General features: G+C 48.0%; 7 protein-coding genes across 7 annotated transcripts, besides 2 other annotated features; 4 read left to right on the forward strand and 3 right to left on the reverse strand.

The window, feature by feature from the left end:
• Window positions 1-237: 237 nt before the first annotated feature.
• On the forward strand, window positions 238-1,731 carry FPSE_10729 (uncharacterized protein; the record flags this gene model as incomplete). Its single annotated transcript, XM_009263846.1, has 1 exon — window positions 238-1,731. One exon carries the CDS (start codon window positions 238-240, stop codon window positions 1,729-1,731), a length of 1,494 nt encoding a protein of 497 aa, XP_009262121.1.
• Window positions 1,732-2,712: 981 nt separating this feature from the next.
• Window positions 2,713-4,292, reverse strand: FPSE_10730 (uncharacterized protein; the record flags this gene model as incomplete). The annotated part of the gene is made up of 3 exons (XM_009263847.1): window positions 2,713-2,836; window positions 2,888-3,684; window positions 3,738-4,292. The coding sequence occupies 3 exons, from the start codon at window positions 4,290-4,292 to the stop codon at window positions 2,713-2,715; spliced, it is 1,476 nt and encodes a 491-aa protein (XP_009262122.1).
• Window positions 4,293-6,099: 1,807 nt separating this feature from the next.
• FPSE_10731 (uncharacterized protein) lies at window positions 6,100-8,590 on the forward strand (the record flags this gene model as incomplete). The annotated part of the gene is made up of 2 exons (XM_009263848.1): window positions 6,100-7,066; window positions 7,119-8,590. 2 exons carry the CDS (start codon window positions 6,100-6,102, stop codon window positions 8,588-8,590), a joined length of 2,439 nt encoding a protein of 812 aa, XP_009262123.1.
• A 267-nt stretch (window positions 8,591-8,857) lies between these two features.
• Window positions 8,858-8,979: a repeat region.
• A 501-nt stretch (window positions 8,980-9,480) lies between these two features.
• On the forward strand, window positions 9,481-10,996 carry FPSE_10732 (uncharacterized protein; the record flags this gene model as incomplete). Its single annotated transcript, XM_009263849.1, has 2 exons — window positions 9,481-9,613; window positions 9,669-10,996. 2 exons carry the CDS (start codon window positions 9,481-9,483, stop codon window positions 10,994-10,996), a joined length of 1,461 nt encoding a protein of 486 aa, XP_009262124.1.
• A 5,798-nt stretch (window positions 10,997-16,794) lies between these two features.
• On the forward strand, window positions 16,795-17,676 carry FPSE_10733 (uncharacterized protein; the record flags this gene model as incomplete). The annotated part of the gene is made up of 1 exon (XM_009263850.1): window positions 16,795-17,676. The coding sequence occupies one exon, from the start codon at window positions 16,795-16,797 to the stop codon at window positions 17,674-17,676; it is 882 nt and encodes a 293-aa protein (XP_009262125.1).
• A 34-nt stretch (window positions 17,677-17,710) lies between these two features.
• Window positions 17,711-17,733: a microsatellite.
• Window positions 17,734-19,511: 1,778 nt separating this feature from the next.
• FPSE_10734 (uncharacterized protein) lies at window positions 19,512-20,718 on the reverse strand (the record flags this gene model as incomplete). The annotated part of the gene is made up of 4 exons (XM_009263851.1): window positions 19,512-19,640; window positions 19,712-20,434; window positions 20,486-20,583; window positions 20,643-20,718. The coding sequence occupies 4 exons, from the start codon at window positions 20,716-20,718 to the stop codon at window positions 19,512-19,514; spliced, it is 1,026 nt and encodes a 341-aa protein (XP_009262126.1).
• A 455-nt stretch (window positions 20,719-21,173) lies between these two features.
• On the reverse strand, window positions 21,174-22,183 carry FPSE_10735 (uncharacterized protein; the record flags this gene model as incomplete). Its single annotated transcript, XM_009263852.1, has 3 exons — window positions 21,174-21,196; window positions 21,456-22,085; window positions 22,180-22,183. 3 exons carry the CDS (start codon window positions 22,181-22,183, stop codon window positions 21,174-21,176), a joined length of 657 nt encoding a protein of 218 aa, XP_009262127.1.
• Between the last annotated feature and the right edge of the window lie 760 nt (window positions 22,184-22,943).

A 22,943-nucleotide genomic window follows, 5' to 3' on the forward strand; every position in this document is an offset into this window, starting at 1 on the left:
AATAACAACCAATTGCACTCTCCATTCATCGCTCGTGGTCTCGACAAAAGCCTCAACTTAGGCAATCTAAATACTTATTCAACAACTCAACCAACCGATTATCAGCATCACTTGATGCATTGAATCTGACTCGTCGCCACCACAGTTGCAGCGTTACAACGCTTGCCAGCTTACTATTTGGCTTAATTGTCGCGGCACAAACACCAGCATTTTCGATAAAGTTATCAAGCCGCCGCCATGTCCGACGTTACCACCGCCATCACTACGGCCTGTACGTACAAGGCCCGTGATAGTGATAACATTGCGACCACCTCTGGTTCCGACATTCGACCCGACGCCGGACCCCGAAAGCGACGACACTCTTTCTTCATACCCAGAAGACGATCCATTGTCGGCCATATCATGGATGGCGAAGAGGGTCTTCTTCTCAAAGTCGACCTGTTCCTTTCGGAGCTCGAGCGCCGTCTCGACTTCATTGAGAACTACGTTGACCTGAGCAAGGACTCGAGCATATCGCGCACCTTTTCCACCCTACAGGCTGTTCGCTCAAGATGCTCCCATGCTTCCGAGGAAGTCCTTGGTGCCGGACGGCGCCGTCTACACATCATGGTCGACACTCTTGAGACAAGGTACAAGGAGACCCTGGAAGCCGCAGAGTCACTGAATGAAAAGGCTCACATGGGTGTCGACTTGCTCGAGACGATGCTTTCCGACTTTGAGACTCGCGCCTACAAGTTGCGCGAGCAAGGTTTCGCAAACGCCGCCAATGCCGCCGAGGCCTTTATGGATGAGGGACGTCGAGTCGCAAATGAGGGTATTGAGCGCGCCATCCAAGCCGCTTACTCTCTCGAGGAACATATTCAACAGGCTATCGTCTTGGCCAAGGAAGGGCGCCTTATTTCTTATGACGACCTCCCCTCTCCTTGGCGAAACAACCCCCACATCCACAAGGGCTATCGCTTCACCGAGTCCAAACTTGATTGTATCCGTTCAGTCTTCACCCCATCTAACGAATTGTTCAACATTTGGTCTCATGCGCTCGGTCTTGTTTTGGTCCTGGCAATTGCGCTCTACTTTTATCCTAATACTGTCAATTTTACTCTCAGCAGCAAGTCCGATGTGTTTGTCGCTGGTGTCTTTTTCGTCATGGCTTGCCTGACACTTGTCTGCTCGACAATCTGGCACACCATGAACGCTGTCGCAGATGTGGACGCTATCTCAATTTTCGCTTGCGTCGACTATACCGGCATTTCTCTGTTGATTGCCGCCTCAATCATGACGACTGAGTACACTGCCTTTTATTGCGATCCTGTCAGCCGTTATATCTACATGGGCTTGACGGCGTTCCTAGGAATTGGTGGCGTCATTCTCCCTTGGCATCCTCGGTTTAATGGTGCCGATATGGCATGGGTTCGTGTCGCCTTTTACGTTGGTCTTGCCTTGACTGGATTCCTTCCTATGGTGCAGCTCGGATGGACTCACGGCCTCGATTTTGTTTACGATTTCTACTCGCCCATCTCCAAGTCTATGCTCGTCTATCTCTCGGGTGCCTTTGTTTACGCTAGCAAGATCCCTGAAAGATGGTATCCCGGTTGCTTTGACTACATTGGTGGAAGCCACAACCTGTGGCATGCTGCTGTTCTCGGAGGCATCTTGTTCCACTATTCAGCCATGCAAGCCTTCTTTGCCAACGCTTTCCACCGAGCTGAGGGTGGCTGCCCATCTTACTAAGGGCTGAAGTATCGAACGGTGTTTGTTAAAGAGCCACGTCTCAGTTGAGTCTTTTTAAGACATCCGATGGTATCGCACAGTTCATTGGCTCTACCATGTTTGGTCAGCTTTGGCTCGACTTATGAACCCCGTGCTCAAAGTCTCAAAACATGGTCACCAGAACTGATTGCAGCGCCGCCCACGTGGCAATACTTCGGCCGAGTACCCGTTGTGTATTCTGGTCACCAGCAATAAACCTTGACATTTCGCCAGGGGATGATGCAACTCGGGGGAGGAACCCGAACAGCACGTCCATCTGCTGCGTTGTACATCCACGTTGACGAGTATCCATGATTGACGATCATAACGTGAGTGATGGTAAAACAAAAAAATTGCGCTTCAACTTCCCCTTCCTGGGTGTGGAAGTCTTATGTTGTCAGACGAATAAGTATAAGCATGTAAGCCGGCGTTGAACTTGATTAATAGAGTCTTGAAGCCCAGTCCACAAGAGACGTGCAATGGGCAGCAGACCACGCTTTCGCTTCAATTCAATTCGCATGTAAATAGATAATAGATAAACCAAGCAGTCGTATATTCATTCATTAATTCATCTGGAGCATCTTTGCTTTTATGACGGCCCTGTTACTCGTTATGAACTTTCTCATTATTCATTCATGTTCCATCATGCTCCTCCAATCATAACGCATTTGATCATTAACCATAAACAAAAAAACAAAACATAGCGTGTCGTCTGTAATAAAACAACGGATGGCTCGGTGGAAGTATTCAATAAGGTTTCCTTCCACTACAGAACCCTTTGTGCTTCTAGAGCTGTTGTGCAAGATATTCAGCTTGCGATAAACTTCCGATTCGCGAGGCGGTATGCATGTCAGATGCGGTCGCAATTGAGAAGACCCCTGCCCATGCTGTGCCTCGAGTCTGTACTGTCCTAGGACTCGTAGCTTTATCTTGGACCCGGAAGTACGATAAAGCTAGCCTGGATTACATTGCGTGAGACACAATCTCGGCATAAACATCATCTGGAATCTTCTTGATAATACCAATAGTGACGGACTTGACGAGATCCGCATTAAGCTGAGGAAACGATCTTAAGACTTTGTTCGGACTGGGAAACGTTAGTAGTTGTTGGGATACATAACTCGTGTGTAGTTCTTACCTGGGCGATTGCAAAATCTGTGATCGCATAATCGTGAGTTGTGCCACGATGCAGACAATGTTGAGATGCGGTCCATAGGCGAACAAAAAGTCCCATAATCGCAAGACTTCTGGCAGAGGTGGTGTGCAGGCGCATAACGTCAGGACAGAGGGGAAAGCATAGATCTCGGCTGACAGCCCCTTTGCAGTGAGATACATGCTCAGCTTGGGGTCTACAATGGCAAGCACTTTATCTACCAGAGTAAGACCTCGATGGACACCATCCATAGCACCGCGGATATAGCCGGGACACTCGCGAGTTAACAACGAATGGAAGGCCACAAACGCCTCTGCCTCACTGCGAGCTGCGTAAAGAAAAGGAGCTGCCAAGACATTCATACCCTGAACGTAGGTACCGGGCTCCAACCTCGAGGCGCCAGCGCCAGATTCAGAGCCTTCGGTTGTGAGCGTCAAGGCACGAGCTCTGTTGCGAGCGGTAGGAGATGATGTGCTTGCGTTTGAGTGAGAACGAATGCTGCTACCGCCTGGAAGTGATGCGCGGCTGCTGGTAGGGCGACTCTGGCGGGTTTCCTCGCGGGTGTCGTGGAGCTTCCATGCGATTGCGTTGAGGAGTCGAATAAGACTGGCCTCGCTAACACGGCGACGGAAGAGAGGATCGGTTGTAAGGGTGCGGAATGTGTCGTTGCGGATTTTGGAGTAGGCTGGAGAAGCGCCTCGGTGGATGAGGGCAAGATAATCGTCGGTTGATAGGATAGGGGCATCGAGGAGGACGAGCCAGACGTATATTCTCAGTGTTGACTACACCATAGTTAGTTTGGGGAAAATAATTGGGAGTGGTTTGTTGGACTTACCATGCCATCTTCAGCACTCTTGACACCTTCGTCAATAACCTTCCAGCGCGCACTCTCCAAAGCGCCCAAAAAATCGCCATCAGTCGGTCCCTCGCGTATAATCTGATGTAACGGCAGATGGCCATGCGAAAAGACGGGCTTCTTACTCCCGGCACGTTTGCTGGCTGTAACGACGTTCATTTGGTGGACGAGGGGTGGTGTGGCATCGCTGTTGGCACGTCCTCGCTGGGGCGAGCGATGAACGTTTTGGTTTGAGAGAGGAGGCGGCGCTGGAGAGGACCTTGTGGGCGAGTTAATGCCATTGGAGTTTGTTTTGGAGTTGACGTTGGTAGTGCGCTGGTCGTCGCGCTGTCGCTGCTGAGAAATGAGGGAGGGCGTAGCCTGTTCGCGGGCGCGGGCGCCGAGAGTGTGCGCGGATTGAAGACGACGAAGGGCGCGATGAGTGCGCGGCGATGGCGGGGCTTGGAGTTGTGTTGTCGTTACAGGGGCAGGAAGCGAGGGTGTTGACGCTTTAAAGCTGGCATTGAGGTTGGAGTTTGATGATGGCTCCGACATGGTTGTGGTGTTTTTTGAGGTTATCGCTGAACTAGGAAGAGAAGCATGAGGAGACGAAGGGAGGGAGGGAAGTATCTGTATTATACAAAAGACTCGATGAGAATAATTGGCGAGGTTGTAGAATATAGCCTTGGTATTATTACTAGGGCTGATGCCGTTGAGAGAGTGATCAAGATGTAATTTGATTTTCCATTAGCGGGGAGGCTGGCGGTTGGTTAACTTGGAAAGGGAGGAAGAAGGAGAAAGGTAGAGAGAAGATGTCGCTGACGGGACAATTTGATGAATCGTGTTTGTTTCGCGTTTTCATTCAAACTTGTGTCTAAATGTTTCTAATTAGGTGGTGATGATATCAATTGCAATGGTTCAAGAGTTGCAACGGTTTTTGATATACCATCTCTTGATATTTCGTCATATGTCTCCATTCCCATGCTTTTAACGTCGTTGCTATCCTTCTTTGTCCATGACTATGAGGACGGGAATGCACGTAATTTGAGAGGTTGGTTGGTTATATGCTATTTTGAGATCGGGGCTGGCTGGGCCGATCCGCCGACTTTTACATGCGTTTTAGCGAGATCTTTTTCTTTTTCTTTCTTCCCGTTCAGTTCGAGATAAAACAGAATATTTAACTGGATGGAGGTACATTTCTAGGGGGCCTGAGATCATTCCGGTATATATAACAAATGTTATAGAGGTCATCATCCATAACATAAGCCTATGATTGCTACTGGATAGCAGAAAAGTTGACCTTCTAAGTCTTAGGTTACAAAAATAAATAACCTAAAGAGCATAGTTTAAGTAGCATAAGCTGATCTACTAATTTCGTCTCTTATGCTTCCAGCAGCCAATTTTTCTGGTACCCTAAGGGATTGATACAGATCACAAGCTTAGACTACTAGATAATCCAATGGAGGAACACCCACCAAAATCGGTAGCTGTCAGCATCTCCCAGTTGCTTGGAACCTGGATCTAAACAATTTCTTACTGAATTTCTTTATAGAGTAGTAGCCTTCAAATAGTTCCCCATCGCTTATCTGGTTCCATATCGATCTCCGTGGCTCTTTAGTGTTTCAAGGATTGTTTAGTGATAGACCACGGGGTTTACGAAGGCCGTTACACTATTGCCATGATAGGCAAAGTGGCGATTGCGACATCGGTCATGCCATACATAACGCACCCATTTTTATATCATTATGGGCACTCAAAAGTTGGTCAAGGCTGCGCAACTTTTGTTTCTTGGGCAGAAAAAGATGGAGATTTTTATCAATAGAAGCTTACGGCGCTTCCGAGTGACCTTCTACAGCCTATCATTCATACACGAATCCCCATTGCCGACAATCCTGATTACCAAGTCAGTTCCCCGGATTCTTTACATCATGAATAAATAATATATACTTCTCAGTTCCTTATAATCGCATCCTCCATCTTCTAATGTCGTCTTTAACCCCACGATATTCGTCATCGTCCTGATCTAGGATCCCAGACCACATAATTGGACACCACTTCTGCACAGGCAGCCAGCCTGCAGCTACAACATCAAATAAGCTGAACACCAATTTCTACATTGAAACACGCGGGTAATACATGACCTGATGATTTCGACTCAATAAAACCTATTCAAGGTTCCCAGTTACTAGCGCAATCACCAAAGAATATATGTGCATGCTCCGGCTGAAATAAACGGCATCTTGTCTTGACGAGGACCCTCAAAACCTGGCCAGTTTTATATCTGGAGTCTACAGACATACGCAGCCTACATAATACAGACCGAACAAAGCACCAACTTAAAACATACACATCAAGGCCTATAATGACAGGCCAGAACACTCTGGGTCATGGCCTAGCCAAGATCCTAGGTATCAAACTAGAAGGTCAAAAGCGAGACCAATGCGCCCAAATGGGTGATCATTCAGTTCTCTCGTCACAAAACGGCGGCTCGTTCTATGAGACTGAACCCACGTCAGCAGAATGGGTCAAGGAACAAATCCCATCCAAAGAGGATCTTATCACATACGGAGCTTCATTATTCCCCTTCTCGAATTGGATAGGCCACTACAATTTGCAGTGGTTTGCAGGTGACCTAGTCGCTGGTATCACAATCGGCGCAGTCGTGGTTCCACAAGGAATGGCTTATGCCATGCTTGCCAACTTGGAACCTCAGTTTGGTCTCTACTCGTCCTTCATAGGGGCTTTGATCTACTGGATATTTGGGACTTCCAAGGATATCTCGATTGGCCCCGTTGCCGTCCTTTCCACCGTTGTTGGCAACGTTGTCCATGACATCCAGAACTCTGGGCAAGAAATACCAGCCCATGTAATTGCTTCCGCATTGTCTATTTCTGCTGGGTTTGTTGTCCTTGTTACCGGGCTGCTCAGATGCGGATGGATCGTGGATCTCATTTCTATTACTTCGCTTTCGGCCTTCATGACTGGGTCTGCTATCACTATTTGTGTTGGTCAACTACCAACACTACTTGGTCTATCGGGCTTCTCGACTCGGGATTCACCATACCAAGTCTTTAAGAACACGATCGAGCATCTGGGAGAGGCCAATTATGATGCCGTTGTCGGGTTATCTGCTCTGGCTATTCTGTATTGCTTTCGCCAGGGCTTCACCATCGCCGCAGAACGATACCCGAAGCACAAGAGGTTCTTATTCTTCACCAACACAATGCGAACGGTTTTTGTTATCATAATGTACACGACCATCAGCTGGGCTCTGAACAAGCACAGACGAGATAATCCTCTTTTCAACATTCTAGGAGCTGTACCAAAGGGTAAGCCATCACGATATATTGCTGGTTTGATAATTAACTGACAAAACCAAAGGCTTCCAGAACATCGGGGTACCCACAATAACACCGGATCTCATCTCAGATTTTAGTCCCTACTTGCCAGCAACCGTCATTGTCTTGCTCGTCGAGCACATAGCCATCTCCAAGTCATTCGGACGAGTCAACAACTACACGATCGACCCTTCGCAGGAAATGGTTGCTATCGGAATGGCCAATCTCATCGGGCCCTTTCTTGGAGCGTTCCCGTCCACAGGATCTTTCAGTCGCACGGCTATTCAGTCGAAAGCTGGCGTGCGAACACCCGCTGCTGGTATAGTGACTGGACTTGTTGTCCTTCTTGCAACATACCTATTAACGGCCGTCTTCTTTTACATCCCGAATGCCGCTCTTGCAGCTGTTATAATACACGCTGTTGGCGATCTCGTCACGCCTCCAAATACTGTTTATCAATTCTGGAGAGTCTCGCCGATTGAAGTTTTCATCTTTTTCACTGGAGTAACCGTCAGCATCTTTGCACACATCGAGGCTGGACTGTATGCCACAGTTCTGTTCTCGGGTGCCGTATTCTTGTATCGAATTCTTAAAGCTCATGGCCGATTTATGGGCAAAGTCAAGGTTCACTCAGTCATCGGGGATCATGTTATCGGTGACCATCATCGCAAAGTCGTTGGTAGATTTGGGACAACCGAGAACTTGGATACCTCCGCAAGAAACGTGTTTCTTCCACTCGACCATGACGACGGCTCCAATCCTGAAGTCGAGGTTGGCCACCCGTATCCTGGAATATTTATCTACAGGTTCTCTGAAGGTTTCAACTACCCAAACGCCAATTCATCCCTGGACTATCTCACCGATTTCATCCAGTCAAACACTCAGCGCAGCAGTCCCGAGGCGTTTGAACGACCCGGAGATAGGCCATGGAATAACCCGGGACCCAGGAAATCTGCAAAACGACCTGTACACGTTGACGCGGATTCCACCCTTCCGACGTTAAAAGCAGTAGTTATGGATTTCAGTTCTGTTAACAACGTTGACATCACTTCGATACAACGACTGATTGATATACGGAACCAACTTGATTCATACGCCTCTCCGGATGGGGTCGACTGGCATTTTGCCTGTATCAACAACCGATGGACCAAGAGAGCGCTTATAGCAGCAGGATTTGGAATGCCTTGCAGACCTGAAGAGGAGGGACTACAGCGCAGATGGAAGTCCATTTTCAGCGTGGCAGAGATCGGGGATAGAAACTCAGCTCTAGCTGAAGAGACGGACTTCCACGGCATTACGCCCAGAGATCTTGACATCACAGAAGAAGAGCCTCTGGTGGGAGGAATGCCCTCTGTACGATCTTATGGATCCATGTCACCTGGGGAGTTGGAGAAGCAAAGGCGGAGGGGCGCTGTGGTTCATGGTCAGAACAAGCCTCTGTTCCATGTGGACTTGACAAGTGCTTTACAAAGTGCCATCGCCAATGTTGAAGAGAGGACAGTTCAAGGAGAATGATACGCATGAAAAAACGGACGATGATGAAATTGACATTAGACATTGGCATTAGCGATGAGATATTAGTTTTCTATAGTAGACACAGCAAGCGATCGTTTCAATCACTCGTTATAGTATATCGATTTTGTACATCAATAGATTAGATGTTATTATTGACCCTCATGGTTATGTGGCAGCAAGGATCAAGTAAACATGGACTATCACACCGTCTTCCACACCATGATTATATATATAGGCCAAAGTAATAATAGAGACAACTGCAAAAATAAAACATACAACACTGGGGATTCGCTGGTCGTCACCGACCCAACTACTAATCCAGCGCTTCGCAGCTTGACGATGGGGGAGCGGACGGGACCCCGTATTCTCTACGAGCTTTGGCCGTATGTGATGGAGTATCGAGGAAATAATGGCTATATACTGTAGTTTACGGGGTAAAGGTCCAAATGCTCTTGTGCATTCACATGTGTGATATATCGAGATGGCCAGTTGTAGTAAACATACTTGGTTGTCTAAGTATGTCCTTTAGCCCTAGGGTATTAGAAACATTACACAAGGACCATAAGAGACGAAATTAGTAGGCTAGCGTATGCCGTTGAGGTTAGATATTTTAGATTATTAATTTCTATAGCCTAAAGCTTAGAGATCAACGTTTCTGTTAGTTGCAGTAAAGAAGACCTGACTAGACCTTGAGATTATATTGAACCAGTCACATGACTTCGCGATTCTAATCTTCCACTTTACGCGTCCACTAGGCATCTTCTTATCACACGGCGTCATTCATTCATTCTGAGACGTCTTTATTCACGACCTCATTTATTGACAGACTAGAGAATAAACCTCTGTAAACATCCTACACTTGTACTCGCAATCCCAAAATCCGAGGCAAAATGGTTGCTGGATATCAACGGCTAAATGAAAGAAAAACGCAGCCAAATCCCAATATTGTCTTCATCAAGCCTTTAGAAGGTCCTGACAAGAAGATCGCACAGGACTTTCTCGAAAGAATAGCTGCGCAATGCCGTAAGTTTCCCTCTAATATCGTAATGCATTTGTTTCTCACCTTCACCTCCCAAAGGCCCCATCATGAGAGAACACCATCTATATGTCACTTCTCTAGAAGAATACGAACCAAACCGTGAATTTGTCGGGCGTAACTTCAACGCAGGAGAGGTAGTTCAACTGGTTTTAAAATCACCCAGCACCGGCCGCTGGCTTCCATTCAACTACGTCCAGATGGTCATGATGCATGAGCTAGCGCACTGTAAGCAAATGAACCACTCTCGGGCTTTCTGGGCGGTCCGGAATTCCTACGCGGCGCAGATGCACGAGCTTTGGTCCAAAAAGTACATGGGAGACGGCATCTGGGGTAGAGGCGCCAACCTTGCCACTGGTGAATGGGAGAAAAACACTGTACTTGCTGATGAGATTCTCCCGGAACATCTCTGTGGAGGCACATACAGATCGAGACGAAAGAGAAAGGTCAAACCGCAGTTGTCCTACCAAGAACGAAAGGAGAAAAGGATTCTGAAAAAGTTTGGTGCCAACGGAGTTGCTCTTGGTGCAGATGAAGTGGAAAAGGTCAAGCTGGAAAGCGGCAAGAAGATTCAAGCAAAACCCCGAGTTGCTGGGAGTATGAGAGGGCGCGAACTCAGAGCAACTGCAGCGCTCGCACGTTTCGAGAAACAAAAAGTTGAGCCGGACCCTGTCAAAGACGATGAGGAGACGGACTCCGGCAGCGGCAGCGAGTTTGAGGATGAGCCTGGAGAAGATTCCAAGGACGCCATTGGTGTCGACGGGAAGAAAATACTCGACGGTCAAGGTCGAGGGATGGTCAGAGTCTGCGGAGATGAGGACGTTGATGATCTTGGGGCAATCGATGAGACGCAGGAGCTTCAAAGGATGATCAGGGGCATCAAAGGGGAGTCCCCTGGGCCACAGGTATCAGACGTACCTAAAAACACACAACCCCAAGGTCAAAAGAAACAATCCCAATCGTCGGCGACGCCAACCACAAAGATCAAATCAGAGTCGTCAAAAAAGTCTGAACAACCCAAGATAACAGTTTCACTGAGCCGTGCCAATGCAAAGGACACCTCAAAGGCTACGGAAGAGACCAAACCCCAATCTTCAACGACACCAACAGCAGGAACAGAACCAGAAAATTCAACGAACAATCAGTCAGCACCTATTGGAACATGCTCAATGTGTTCATACGCCAACCCTAGTCTAGCTCTTACATGTGCAATGTGTGCCAACGTGTTGGATTCCTCAGCACCAGGCTCATGGCAATGTTCGAGTGATGCATGTCAGACCACGCATTATCGCAATGCTAGCGATTGTGGGGTGTGTGGGTTGTGCGGAAAGAGAAGGGGAGATGCCACGCAATCCAACGATGTTGAATGAAGTTGGTGTGCTTGTATGGCTGGAGTAAGGCGTCTTACGGCGAAAGTGACTTGAGTATTCCATTGAAGATGATCACAGCTACCTATTAAAGTTGTAACGGAGTTATTACACTACGATGAAAGACGACTCACATAGTGGTTTTGTTGAACCAGTATAGAATTATACGCATGAGACATCTGGTTCTATGGCCTCAGGGTATCAGAAAAATTGGCCACTGGAAGCATAAGAGGCGAAATTAGTAGATCAGCTTATGCTACTTAGACTATGCTCTTTAGGCTATTTATTTTTGTAACCTAAGACTTAGGAGGTTAACTTTTCTGCTACCCAGTAGTATAGATATAAAAAAGCACTTATTTATGTCACACAATAAGCAACAATTGATTTCGAAGTCTGATCAACTTTTTATGAACTAGCTGCCTGGGCAATTGTTTATGACATTTCGTTCAAAAGCATATGTTGGAAAGATCTGTCTCATTGCTTGTCTCAGAGTCTTGATGACCACACAAGATTCGCTTTCATGAGCGATCAAGAGGACTTTCTTTAATATACAAGATTAAGCCTCCCCTGTCACATCATATCCAGTCAAGTCCAATCACTCATCCCCCCGGCATCCTTTCTTAGCACATGTCGGTCATGCTGCTATGCGGAGCTCGTTCGGAAGTGACCTACGATCTGTGAGTGCTGTCACTGTAGCAGCTTCTCTTGATGGTCCTACCAGTCTGGCCGATGGTGTGCTTCTTTAAAAAGATATTACTTGATAGCGCAGCAAAGCATGGCGAGGTCCTACGCGTAGGAACTGCTGGCACGATCTTGACGCCCGATCACATGGGGTTGATCTAGGGCTGCTTCACGGAAAAATTGAACAAGTAGCTCTGCGAGTGTTAGCTACAATAGCCACTTACATCTTGTTTTGTGTCGAAATGGTTGTTTTGTTGATGGTCGTCACATTAAGTAGAATACGAGTGTTAAAGATGCATGCTGAAACTGAGGCGAGTTCATTTGGATAAAGGATGAGCGGTTAAGTGTAAGATAGGCGTAAACAATTGGTGTCAAGAGAGCGAAATTTGGAGGTGAATGGGTAAAGGACAGCGGGCCGAGTGCCCGGTCTAAGTCCTCTTGATAATTCATGCAGGTATGTGGCAAGCGAAGGTGATTCAAGAGACAATATCAACGCGAGAACGGAGCAGATAACCCACGTGGCGTGGGGAAGAATATGCAGGCCATCTTGGAAACAAAAGCGGTGAGTATTACAAATGAAGTACAGTCAAGATAAACAGGTCACAAGTGAGTGAGAAGAAAGTAAATGAAAGACAAGGTTGGAGAAGATGGTCGAGCTGCAGCGTAAGAAAGAAGAAAAGAGTTGGATGTGAAACCCGAGAACAAAAGGGAAAGGAAAGGGAGAGAGGAAAAGGAATGGGGGAGGCAAGAAATGGGCGATGAGAAAAGGATAGATTCCAGCAACATAACCTTACTTTTAGCTGCTGTTATGTAGTGTTTCCTTGCAACAACGATTATTGGGTGACTCGAATCAGATCGACACTTCGCCGCGGTCCAGACCGTCGAGGAAATGAGTGGGCTTGGTGTTGACGATGCTGTTCCCCCCTCAGGGTATCATAAAAATTGACCGCTGGAAGCATAAGAGACAAAATTATCAGGGCAGCTTATGCCATTCAGACTAAGCTTCTTAGACTACTTATTTCTATACCCTAAGACTTAAGAGGCCAACTTTTCCGCTACCCACTAGTCCCCCACCACCAGGAACATACAGTATCATTTGGACTAGTCTATCACCGTGCAGGGTGCAAGTTGCAGTATTGTGGGCGGATTGCATCCATCTTGTATGTCTCTTCTGGTATTTATCTTGGCAATCAAACTTGATAGGCAGGCCGTGTACACCACCAAGCTCGCGAATCTCTTGGTGGTGTGGTGAACCATGACTGTCAAAAAAGCCATTCGTTCTGCCACACTTAGTTATAACGGATTGTGGGAGATGCCCGTCTTTGCGGAGATGAGACAGGTGTCTCGACAGACCACCACAAAACCAGATGGTGCATCATGATCATGATCCCACTAGGAACCACCGGCTTCAATCGATAGATATTGATCAACAGCAAAACCATGGCAGGGAGGATTCAGTGAGTAACATCAAGCGCATTAAAAATTGAAGAGGGTGTCGAGAGCTTGAGGAATCCTACCCAAAACAACCCAATACAGGCTGTCGAGGTCAAGCCAAGTGCACCAAAGCGTCGCAGCGGTCGAGGATGCCGTGAGCCGGTCGCGGGAGCATGTGGGCAGACGCGGGGTAAGAATGTGAGTTCGTGATTGGCTTTTGAGGAGACAATCCCAGGAGAAGCAGAACAAGGCCTCTGCAGCCTTTGCTTGGCTTGCTAGCTTGTTCAGTTTGGGACAAGGATTTTTAACCGTGCGTATATTCTGAGTTCAGTTTTCCCGAACAACGTGGTATCTGTGAAATTTCAGACAGGCTAATAAGTACATAGTAGTAGCATGAGATAGGTTTGTCATCACTGGGGGAAACTGGGAACGATCAGCTGGAGTCAAAGCAGAACACAAAACGATGTCAAGCGCCAGACTTTTGGTCTTGCTAAATGTCAAGATTTTACTGTGTATCGCGAGAAGTATTCGGGGTGGAACGTCCATCAATATAACTTGAACAGTTGCTGTTCCAAGCTTCCGATACCACCATTCAACCTAGATGGGAAGGTTGCAGCAAGAGGTGCAGTTGATGCCGGGAGATGGATGCCATGGTGATGACGACTTTGCCGTACATCGTGTGTTATCGTATTGAGTCTTCCAAACGATGCTGATCATGTCTTCGTTGTTCAAGGCTACATACCACCACTATCTTAGCATCGCGGCCGTCACTTGATCCAGGATGCCAGGCGCTAAGAATAAGCCAGGCGCCAGACCGTGCGCGATTCAAGGTTTGTGAGAGTCATGTCAAGGGAAGCGAGGTGTGCTACGCTACAGATGGCTTGAGAAGGATTGGATGAGATCCGGCTGTTGAGACGTCAAGTAACAACGGACGCAGTTCTCACGAGAGAAGGGGGCAGTTCTCCAACCTCAAAAACTGAGCTAAAGTGAGTTGTGAGTGCCGAATATGGTGTTTCGTTTGCGTGTTTGAGTTACGTCGCATATCATCATGGCCTTCTCTCCCACCACCGTTAATAATAGTGGCTAGGTGCTAGGTAGATTAGCACTTGCTCATCTGACGTGACTCCGCTGGTTCCCAAGAGCCACGGTGCCTCAGTGTTTCGTCCTTGGTGATGGCCGGCCCTCTTTCACCTTTGACTCTTATCTTTCACCATGACCAAAAGTGCATATGTAACTAGCTGGTGGCTAGCCAGTGGAGCGATCAATCGTGGGATACCAATTGGCTGCTCGGCCATGCATCGGTACATCTTCCAAACACGAAAAGATTAAGGTTGAGAATGATTCCCATGCCTGTTCAACACTTGTCACATCTCGTTGACTGAGAAACTGTACCTGGGCGGCAAAGCCGCAACCCCCAAAATAAAAACCGCTGGTGAATTTGTCTCAGAGATGGCTGAGTAGGCGTCGTAACTTAAATTACCCCGCAAAAAAAGAAGCAAACCGTCATTTGGGGTGACGTCGATGCCAGGTGGTAATGGATCGTTTGCGCTGTGGGCATCGTAAGGGGACCTACCAGGCGTCTTTTCCGCTCTAGGATTGGCTTCTCGGGGCGGTCCCTTTGCAGACCCGTTTTCTCCGCAGTCGACCAGACAGCGCTAGTGAAGGCACCAAGCTAGCAAGCCCATGCTTGAAGCCGCAGATGCCGGGGAGGAATATGGAACATTAGGTTGGGCATGGAGTCCTAGCAGGCAAGCAGGGACCTTGAGGGTCCACCGTGCCCTGAGCCGCTTGCTGTTCTTACAGCAGCCCGAGTTCAAAGTGGCGGTTCGTATTGCATCCAGAGTTCGATCCGCTCATGGTTTTGTTGCTGAGTTATATCAGGCCATTCGTTGAAGCGGTCAGTAGCTATCTGATAGTTAATTTGTTATCTGCCTTTAATTCTGTGATGGCTTCTAAGGCATATTGCCATCAAAGATGAACAAAGTGCCATAAATTGGATCGAATGACAAATGCATGTGATAGAGACAAGGAGAGCCAGGAGAAGCGGTTAGGACAAACATGGGGAAGTCAGGGGCCAAACAGTGCTATTTCTGGTCATCCATGATCGTACCGTTTATACTTTCGTCCCTTCCATCTTCATCTTCGCTGTCTCTTTAGCCTGGTACTTGCCCTTCAACATTGGCCCGGCACCCCTGGTTGTCACTGGGACTTCAGAGATAACCATGCATCAACGCCATGACAGAAAGCAGGTAGGTAGGTGTGTCGGTAAGTCTCTGTCTCATTCCTTACAGAAGCGCTGCTCACTCAACACATTCACCCTCCCTCAACGAAACACGGTAACCAGACAGATCGTCACTTTTGCATAGTGTGGGCAGAATTTACAGTATCTATCTGCCTGTCCACGTCAGATTTGCCAATCTTGTCACGGAGTCTCGGGGCTGGTGTCGGCAATGATAGGCGAGAGGGGAAGTGAGCTGCTGATTCACATACATCCTACCCATCAGTTCCTCATTCATTACACAAACAAAGGCGCCCGAGTCGGGAACTCGAGTAAATTAGCGGATTCCGACGGCAATCTCAACAATTAGATGTCAACACCAACATATGCTCAGTAAGCCAAGACGCGCGCCGTAACTGCTAGCCTCAAATTCGAGATGAGGAAAACGAGATGAGAGACAAGGGTTGAGCCCCAGACTCAGATTATTTCTTTGGGGGACGATACGATCCATTCGATTCACTTCGCCCTTTGTAGACCAGACCCTCCATAGGTAATGGACCCTGGAGCAGTGCAGTGCTGCAGCTTAGGTAGCGTCCCAACCCTCTTCTATTGGGTGATCTGACCAACCATGAGCCCGATTTCGGGAGTAAATATCCACTCGGTAGCCACTACGTCACTCGGGCCCCGGACGCACTTTCCCCTCCATTTGGATTTGGGTACGAAGGAAGGGAAGGGAAGGGAAAGAAGGTCTCGCCCGCCTGTTCTCAATCAGAATCAAACAATCTCAGAGCTAGCCGCACTTGCATGTACCGGCGTCAGCTTCCATGGAGGGGGGAAAGACCCATCTGGAATACTCCCCCAACTTTACTCTCTACTTGCTGCGAATAAGCCGAACCTTAGACTTGACCCTGGTCAATTATTTACTGCCACCATCTTGCCCAAGGTCCTCCTCGATTCTCATCTCTCCGTTACTGCTAATCCGCCGGTCTCGCTCGTCTTCATGTCGTCGCCCCTCCTTCAACGTTGACCTAGAAGAACGCCTCTTGCCTAAACCGGCAACGGCGATCTCTCATCACCAACTGGCTCTCTCTGCTCCCCTGTTTTTAGAGCTGATCAACCCCCAATTCGTCCTCGTTCTTCACTCACAAACTACTAACACTGTCCGTCCGTCTTTATCAACCCCTTGATCCCCCCGTTTCTATCCCGTCTTTCTAAACTTTTTCTCTTCTTCTTTCCCTTTCTTCTCCTTTACTCATTCCTTGAACTCTTCTTTGTTCTCAACTCTACAAGCCACCCCGCAGTCCGCAAATCATCTAAAACACTATCATCCCCCCACCGGATTCACGTGTAACGCTGTTTGTGCCATCGTCGAACCACTCTGGCGCCACTGCTACGCATATCTCCCCATATCTCACCGTTACCAAAACTATAACTACCAACGACGAAAGTCGTTCATTAGTTGCCCATCATGTCCGCAGACACTGCTCCCCCCAACGGTAACAACAACGGCGAAATGTATACACGCAACAGACGAGGATCAATCACCCAGGCCGCTCTGACCAATCTCTTCCAGAGGGGAAATTCTATTTCCAACGGCAACGGTTTTCCTGGTCAGTCTTCTGGCCCCATCGACACTGGCCGTCGACGCCTTTCTGTGACCACTCTTGGTCTCTCGGGCAATTCACCCACAAACACATCTTCTTTCGTTCGTCGAGGAAGCGTGTCGACCAACTCGAACAATTCTGACTCCATTGATGAGAGCGCTATCGAAGATGACGACATGTACTCCAAGACTGCGCCTAATACACCATTTGTCCGACGGATGAGCTTCGGCCCTGCCAGCATGCGTAACATACGTCCTAATGGTAGTCCTGGAAATGGTAATAGCCCATCCTCTCCTCCCACTTCTCAAAATGGGCGCCCCGTCCCAGCTGGGCGGAAGGCTTCTCTCGTAGGCTCCCCTAGTCAAGGGACAAGCCTTGCGGCAGCTTTGTCTGCTGGACGTCGCCCAAGCCTCGCTTCTTCTGTTCCACAGGCAAGCAACATCAAACATACAAGAGCCCCATCTGACAATTATGTTTTGCGCCCAGACCAGCAAGGTTTCAACTGGTCCGAGCAGCTTAGGTCTCGTGCCGAGAGTTCCGTCATAGGTGCTCCTCGCGCTTCCTTCTCGCTCGCCTCCTCTTCTCCGCCACGAGGCTCTATCCACGATCGGGCAAAGTCCGTTTCCGAGATGCCTCAGCCTCCGGCCCAAGCTTCTTCCGTCAAGCAGCAGCCCAGGCAGCCTGAGCGGCCCAAGCCTGATGCTTTCCAGGAGAGAATTCTGAAGGGTGACTTTTACATGGACTGAGTGAGCAGCGCCTCAGATGCCAATACACCCAGATATGATGACGATGATGATGATGATACCAACAATTACGACCCGCCCACCTTATCACAACTGTCCGACAATCTTGTAGCCGTTTGATTCCTTGCATCTGTCGGATGTACTACGCAATTTTGTTCCTAATATGGTTACCATATCCAGCCAATTTCCCTCGAAGGAGATCTCTCGCTAAACACATGGCTGGAATTTAATGCTTTTTATGTGTTTTGCAAGCAAGTCTTTTTTGAGTCGGATTGTTTTAGGCAAGCGCAAAGCCAAACGCAAAACATGCAAGCTGCATCGAGTTCACCACGGGGCGCACAGGGAGTGGTCACGGTTGATATGATACAGGACGCCGAAAGTTCGGCAGAAGAGGATATTTCGAATTATGATAAACCACAACAATAGCGAGCATGGGGAGTTTTGGACTTTTTTGAAGTTGCTGGCGTTATGGGTTCCGTGTATGAGCACAGTGATGCCATACATGTGTAACAACTGGCAATTATGTGGAGCGGCGGTGCATAGAGTAGCAACACGTCGGAGATGCCTTGAAAGCGAAAGGCAAGTCGGGGGGTATGGTACACACTGATGCTGGTGATGGCTTCATAATTTTGGACTGAATGGCAGTTGGAACGGAACATGGCAGGGATTTCGGTGCCGAGGATCAAGTAGGCCACTAGAATGAATGGGAATTGGTCGTTGCTACCATTGATTTTCGTTACGATTGGTCATTGTCGTTGTGAAGGAGATATCAAATTGATACTCAGGAGTTACTGCATTAGCTAGGTACCTACAGAATAGTTATAATACCCAAAATAAGGCATCACCCTGAAAGGTTACATTGTTTCAACTATCTCGAGAAACATGGCGCGGTGATCGTACGTTCCTAAGCTCCTGTCTTGCATGCTTGAACTCGACACGTAATAAAGCAGGTCGGTGTCGTCTCATTTTGTCGTGTTCTTTAGCGAGTCAATGAGTAACTAGTGCGAGGCTTCCAAGCCGCATGATGCACTATGACGAGGAGCTCCGCCCATGCAGATCGCAGTCGTAGCCGTGGGTTACTTGCATACCGGAGGCCGGAGAGCGTATTCCGCTAGACGGCAGTTGAAGATACAGTCACATGGACCCATTTCCCAAAGAGTTGTTCACATAGTTATAAGACAATATATTAATGCTTTGAAGGTTGTGTGGGCCTAGCATTATCGTAAGTCAAGGCTTGATCGGCAGACCATGCAGATATGATCCATTTTATATCTATTGAAAGGCCAGTTTAACCGGGGAACAAGAAAGGGGGGTTAGTATATCGTCCCATTCCATCGCAGACTTCTTGTCGTCAAGGTGCATCCAAGCAGGATAGACATGGCATGCTAGATCACTTCCAAGTACCTCTAATGTTCTTCATGGTTTGTCGTCTAATATGTCGAGACTTTCAATATTAATAAATGGGAGTAGTGGTCTTAACAGAAGTACCCCAGAAGCCATGGCATCTTGGCCAGGCTACTCATGAGTGTGCTATATGTGCCGATATTCCACGTACTGTAGCCCCATCGAGAGACTTGGATGGCTATAGTGGGTTTCTTGTTTTCATCAGGCTAACTTCTTAATTTGAGGATAGAGACTTATGGGTACCAAATGATGCTAATCCCCTCTTGTTGTATCATACCTATTATTTCGGCGCAGAATGTCGTCCTTTCTCGTCATCATAAATACTATCGCAGGGTGCTTGCCCTTAGTTGTAAGTAAGTAGGATCTTTTAAATGATCGTGTATTTCGTATATTGTCTTATATCTGCAATCTTGTATAATAAATCTAGACCGCTCCTATAGCTTTGACTCATCTACCTCCTTGTCCTCACCAAAGATGTTAAGGAATGAAATGTGCACCTCGTCAGTCAAGTCACTCGCTTGTAGACTGCGGCCCTTCTTAGAGAAGGCTAAACGGGAGCATTCCTAAAAACATTGTTAGAATTGTCATCGATGTTTCGAGTAGAGAACGTGATCTTGGGGAAAGGGCAACTTACTCTTGTGATAGCAGAGCCACCGAAAGCTGCCAAGCCGACCAACTCATGCTCGTCGATAGGGTCCTTGCCCACATCCCAAAGACGCTCCATGTAGGCGTTCCTCCATCCAAGGAATGTAGCAATGGATCCAGTCAAGGTATCTCCCTGTCCGCCGCTTCTCTTCTTGCCGCCCTCGAGATCAACTGTTAATGTTGTCTCGCCGTTGGAAACATAGTCCTTTGCACCCTTCTGGACGACTGTCACCCCCTTGAGGGTCTTGGCCAAAGCCTCAACACGAGCAGTCTCGGGTGCATCATCGTCGACCTTGACCTTGAGTGCATCGCACAGTTTGCCAAATTCGACAACGTTGGGTGTCAGGACAGCGCCGATGTAACCGCTGATGAGCTCCGGTTGCTTGTGAATGATTGCCAGAGCATCCGCGTCCAATACTAGAGGAATTCCATGGTCGCGAGCAGCACGGATTACAAGGGAGACAGTTTCATGCATTAATGGATCACGACCCAGACCAGGTCCAATAACGAGGACGTGAAGTCGAGGAAGCAGGTCCTGAATTTGAGAAGCGATGTGCTCAGCGCTGGATTCGTGTTCTTTGGACGCATTCCAGGCTGCAGGCTCATGTTCCTTCTTAGCGTTTTCACTCTGGCGCATCAGAGGGTGCACCATGAGGTTTGGCGAGTACGACTTGATGACAGTTGCGGCGGCGGGCGTGCAAATGACATGGGACTAGAGCTGTTAGTTTGTGATCGACATTCACATTCAATAAGAGAGCCGTACCAAATCTGCTCCCAATCTTGCGCTCGCCATGGCTGAAAAGTATGGCGCGCCTGTGTAATTCTCACTTCCACCGATGACGGCGACTCTGCCGAGCTGGCCTGTTCATCGCATCAGTCTCATGAATTGTCTATGATGAGTGTTTTCTGGTAATACAAACCTTTGTGAAACTTCTCCAGCATCGGCGGGATCATGCGCTGCACCTTTGAGATAACATCTTTTGTAGCAGCAGACATTTTGGGACCGAAATCTTGAGTTGACATGGCAGAAGTAGTGGTGTGATTGCGATGATGAGGTTGAGGTTGTTGGCGGTTTGCGCGGGGTTTGTCAAATCAGGTGAGAGTTGACAGATGGTTCTTCAAGACAATAATTTATAAGATGAACGAAACGTGAAAGGATTGAGTTTATAAAATTATAGATTTTCGAACTTGGTAGAACTGGATTCCAATCGATCGATGCAAATAAATCGATGAGGTATTGTCTGCACGGCGTTACCAGTAATGATGTCACAGCTTCAACCTCCACGTTTTTGAGCCTCATTTTATCAAGCTCAACAACGCTCATTTCACCCGCATCTGAAGACTTCAAATGCCTTCAAGTTCTGAGATATCTCTTTCGGTCAAGACTCAATTTCCCAAGTACTCAGTTCTTAACCCATCCCCACGGGGAGTCATCGCGGTCGTAAAAAACATCACTCTGTTGTGACAGTGTTTCCTAAAAAGTGTTTATGTAGCAGATGAATGAGGAGAAAGCTAAAAGTAAAACACAAAGTATATCGTAATTGATGTAAAATATCCCTGTATCTGTCAAAAAGATAGTATAAATATTCAATTTGCCTCAACTCCTTAAATAGTACTCCTTCTTATACCCTAGATTCAGCCGTGAAGTGAAATCAAAGTCATTAATCATCACACAGATTCGTAAATCTTCTCCCATATTATTCCAGATATTCCCTATCATCGATAGTACTCACGCTCGCGATCCGTAATGCGAAGTCGCATGCGATCATCCTCAATCATGCGTCTAGGTGGTGATGGAGGGGAATATTGCTGACGTCGAGCTCCCTCAACATAGCGGTAAGTCTCGTAGCGCGGCTCGACTTGAACAGGCACTGGAACAGGGACAAATCTCTCGCGCTCGATGACACGCTCTCGGTCGTGGTCATACGAAGAGTGACGGCTGTGGTGGCTGTGGCTGCTTCGAGAGCGAGACTTGGGTTTCTTCTTCTTCTTGTGATGCGGCTCGACATCTACAGCGATAACCTCGATAGGCTCCTCGGGAGGCGGAGAGCAAGGTCTTGGCTCTTCGATTACAGGAGGAGGCGATGGCTTAGGTACGGGCTTGGGCTTGGGCTTTTCGACTGGTGGAGGCGGAGGAGGAGGCGGCGAACAAGGCACCTCGATAACCGGTGGAGGCGGCGGCGGGTAAAACTGTGGTGGAGGAGGTGGTGGCAGCGGAGGCCTGTAGATGACAGGTGGAGGCGGAGGAGGAGAAGGTTCCCTTGGTGGAGGAGGCACAATGCGGGTTACGCGATGGCTAACTATGGCGTAGTCCTCCTCTGGATGCTGAATGTAAAGTCGCTTCTTCTCGTATGGTTTGGTGACTATTGAGATGACGTCAGTGACGGTTGACTTTGCGATACGGAATACACGGCAAGATGCAGCACAGCACAGCATAATACAAGGAGAAAAACATACCCATTTTGACGGTTGAGATAGTTGAAATGCAGTTACCCGCAATACGATGAACAAAGAAGCTAAAAGGTGATGGATGGGGGAACGATCAGTTGATGATCACTGTGGGGGTGATGCGCTGTAGCTGTTGCGGTAACCGTAACAGTAACCGTATGTGTCCAGGTAACGATGGGTTAAAGTGAGTGGATGGATGGAAGTTGACAGTTAACGGGCGGGTTAAAGGGAACGGCGGTATTAAGTATGAACTGAAATGCGAGTGATTAGGCTGCAATAAGTGATTGAGTTAAGAAGGAAAGGAAGAAGGAGAGAGAGGCATTAAGCTTCCATGGTTTGTTCTAGCCAAGCTGTATACCCAACCAATACCCAAAGTCTAAGCCACCAGCCATCAGTCATTCAAGTTCACAGCCACTAGCAATTATTCCACCTTGGAAGTACAAGATGCATCCATACAAGACTCCAAGGTTGGGTTGGTCACAGGATCAATGACGTCGCACATGCGCAACTCTAATGTGCGTCAGCCCCCGCCTTCGCAGTCATCCACAATAAGAAACCAGCTTTCTGCTCGTTAGCGGGCAGGGGCTGAAAAGGAATGGCCCATCTGTCCGTGTTCTAGACCCCTAGACCCTGAAAAGGAAAAGAAAGGAAAAAGATAACAGCTCAAGCGATGCAGGGCTAAGCTTGTCTCGTTGGGCCGGCCGTTGGCAGAAACGTTGTAGAACCTTGGTCCAAGACTTGCAGTGTTGGCTTGTGTCGAAGAACAAAGAAAA

This window comes from Fusarium pseudograminearum, chromosome 1 (genome assembly GCF_000303195.2).
Source record: "Fusarium pseudograminearum CS3096 chromosome 1, whole genome shotgun sequence".
NCBI lineage: Eukaryota > Fungi > Ascomycota > Sordariomycetes > Hypocreales > Nectriaceae > Fusarium > Fusarium pseudograminearum.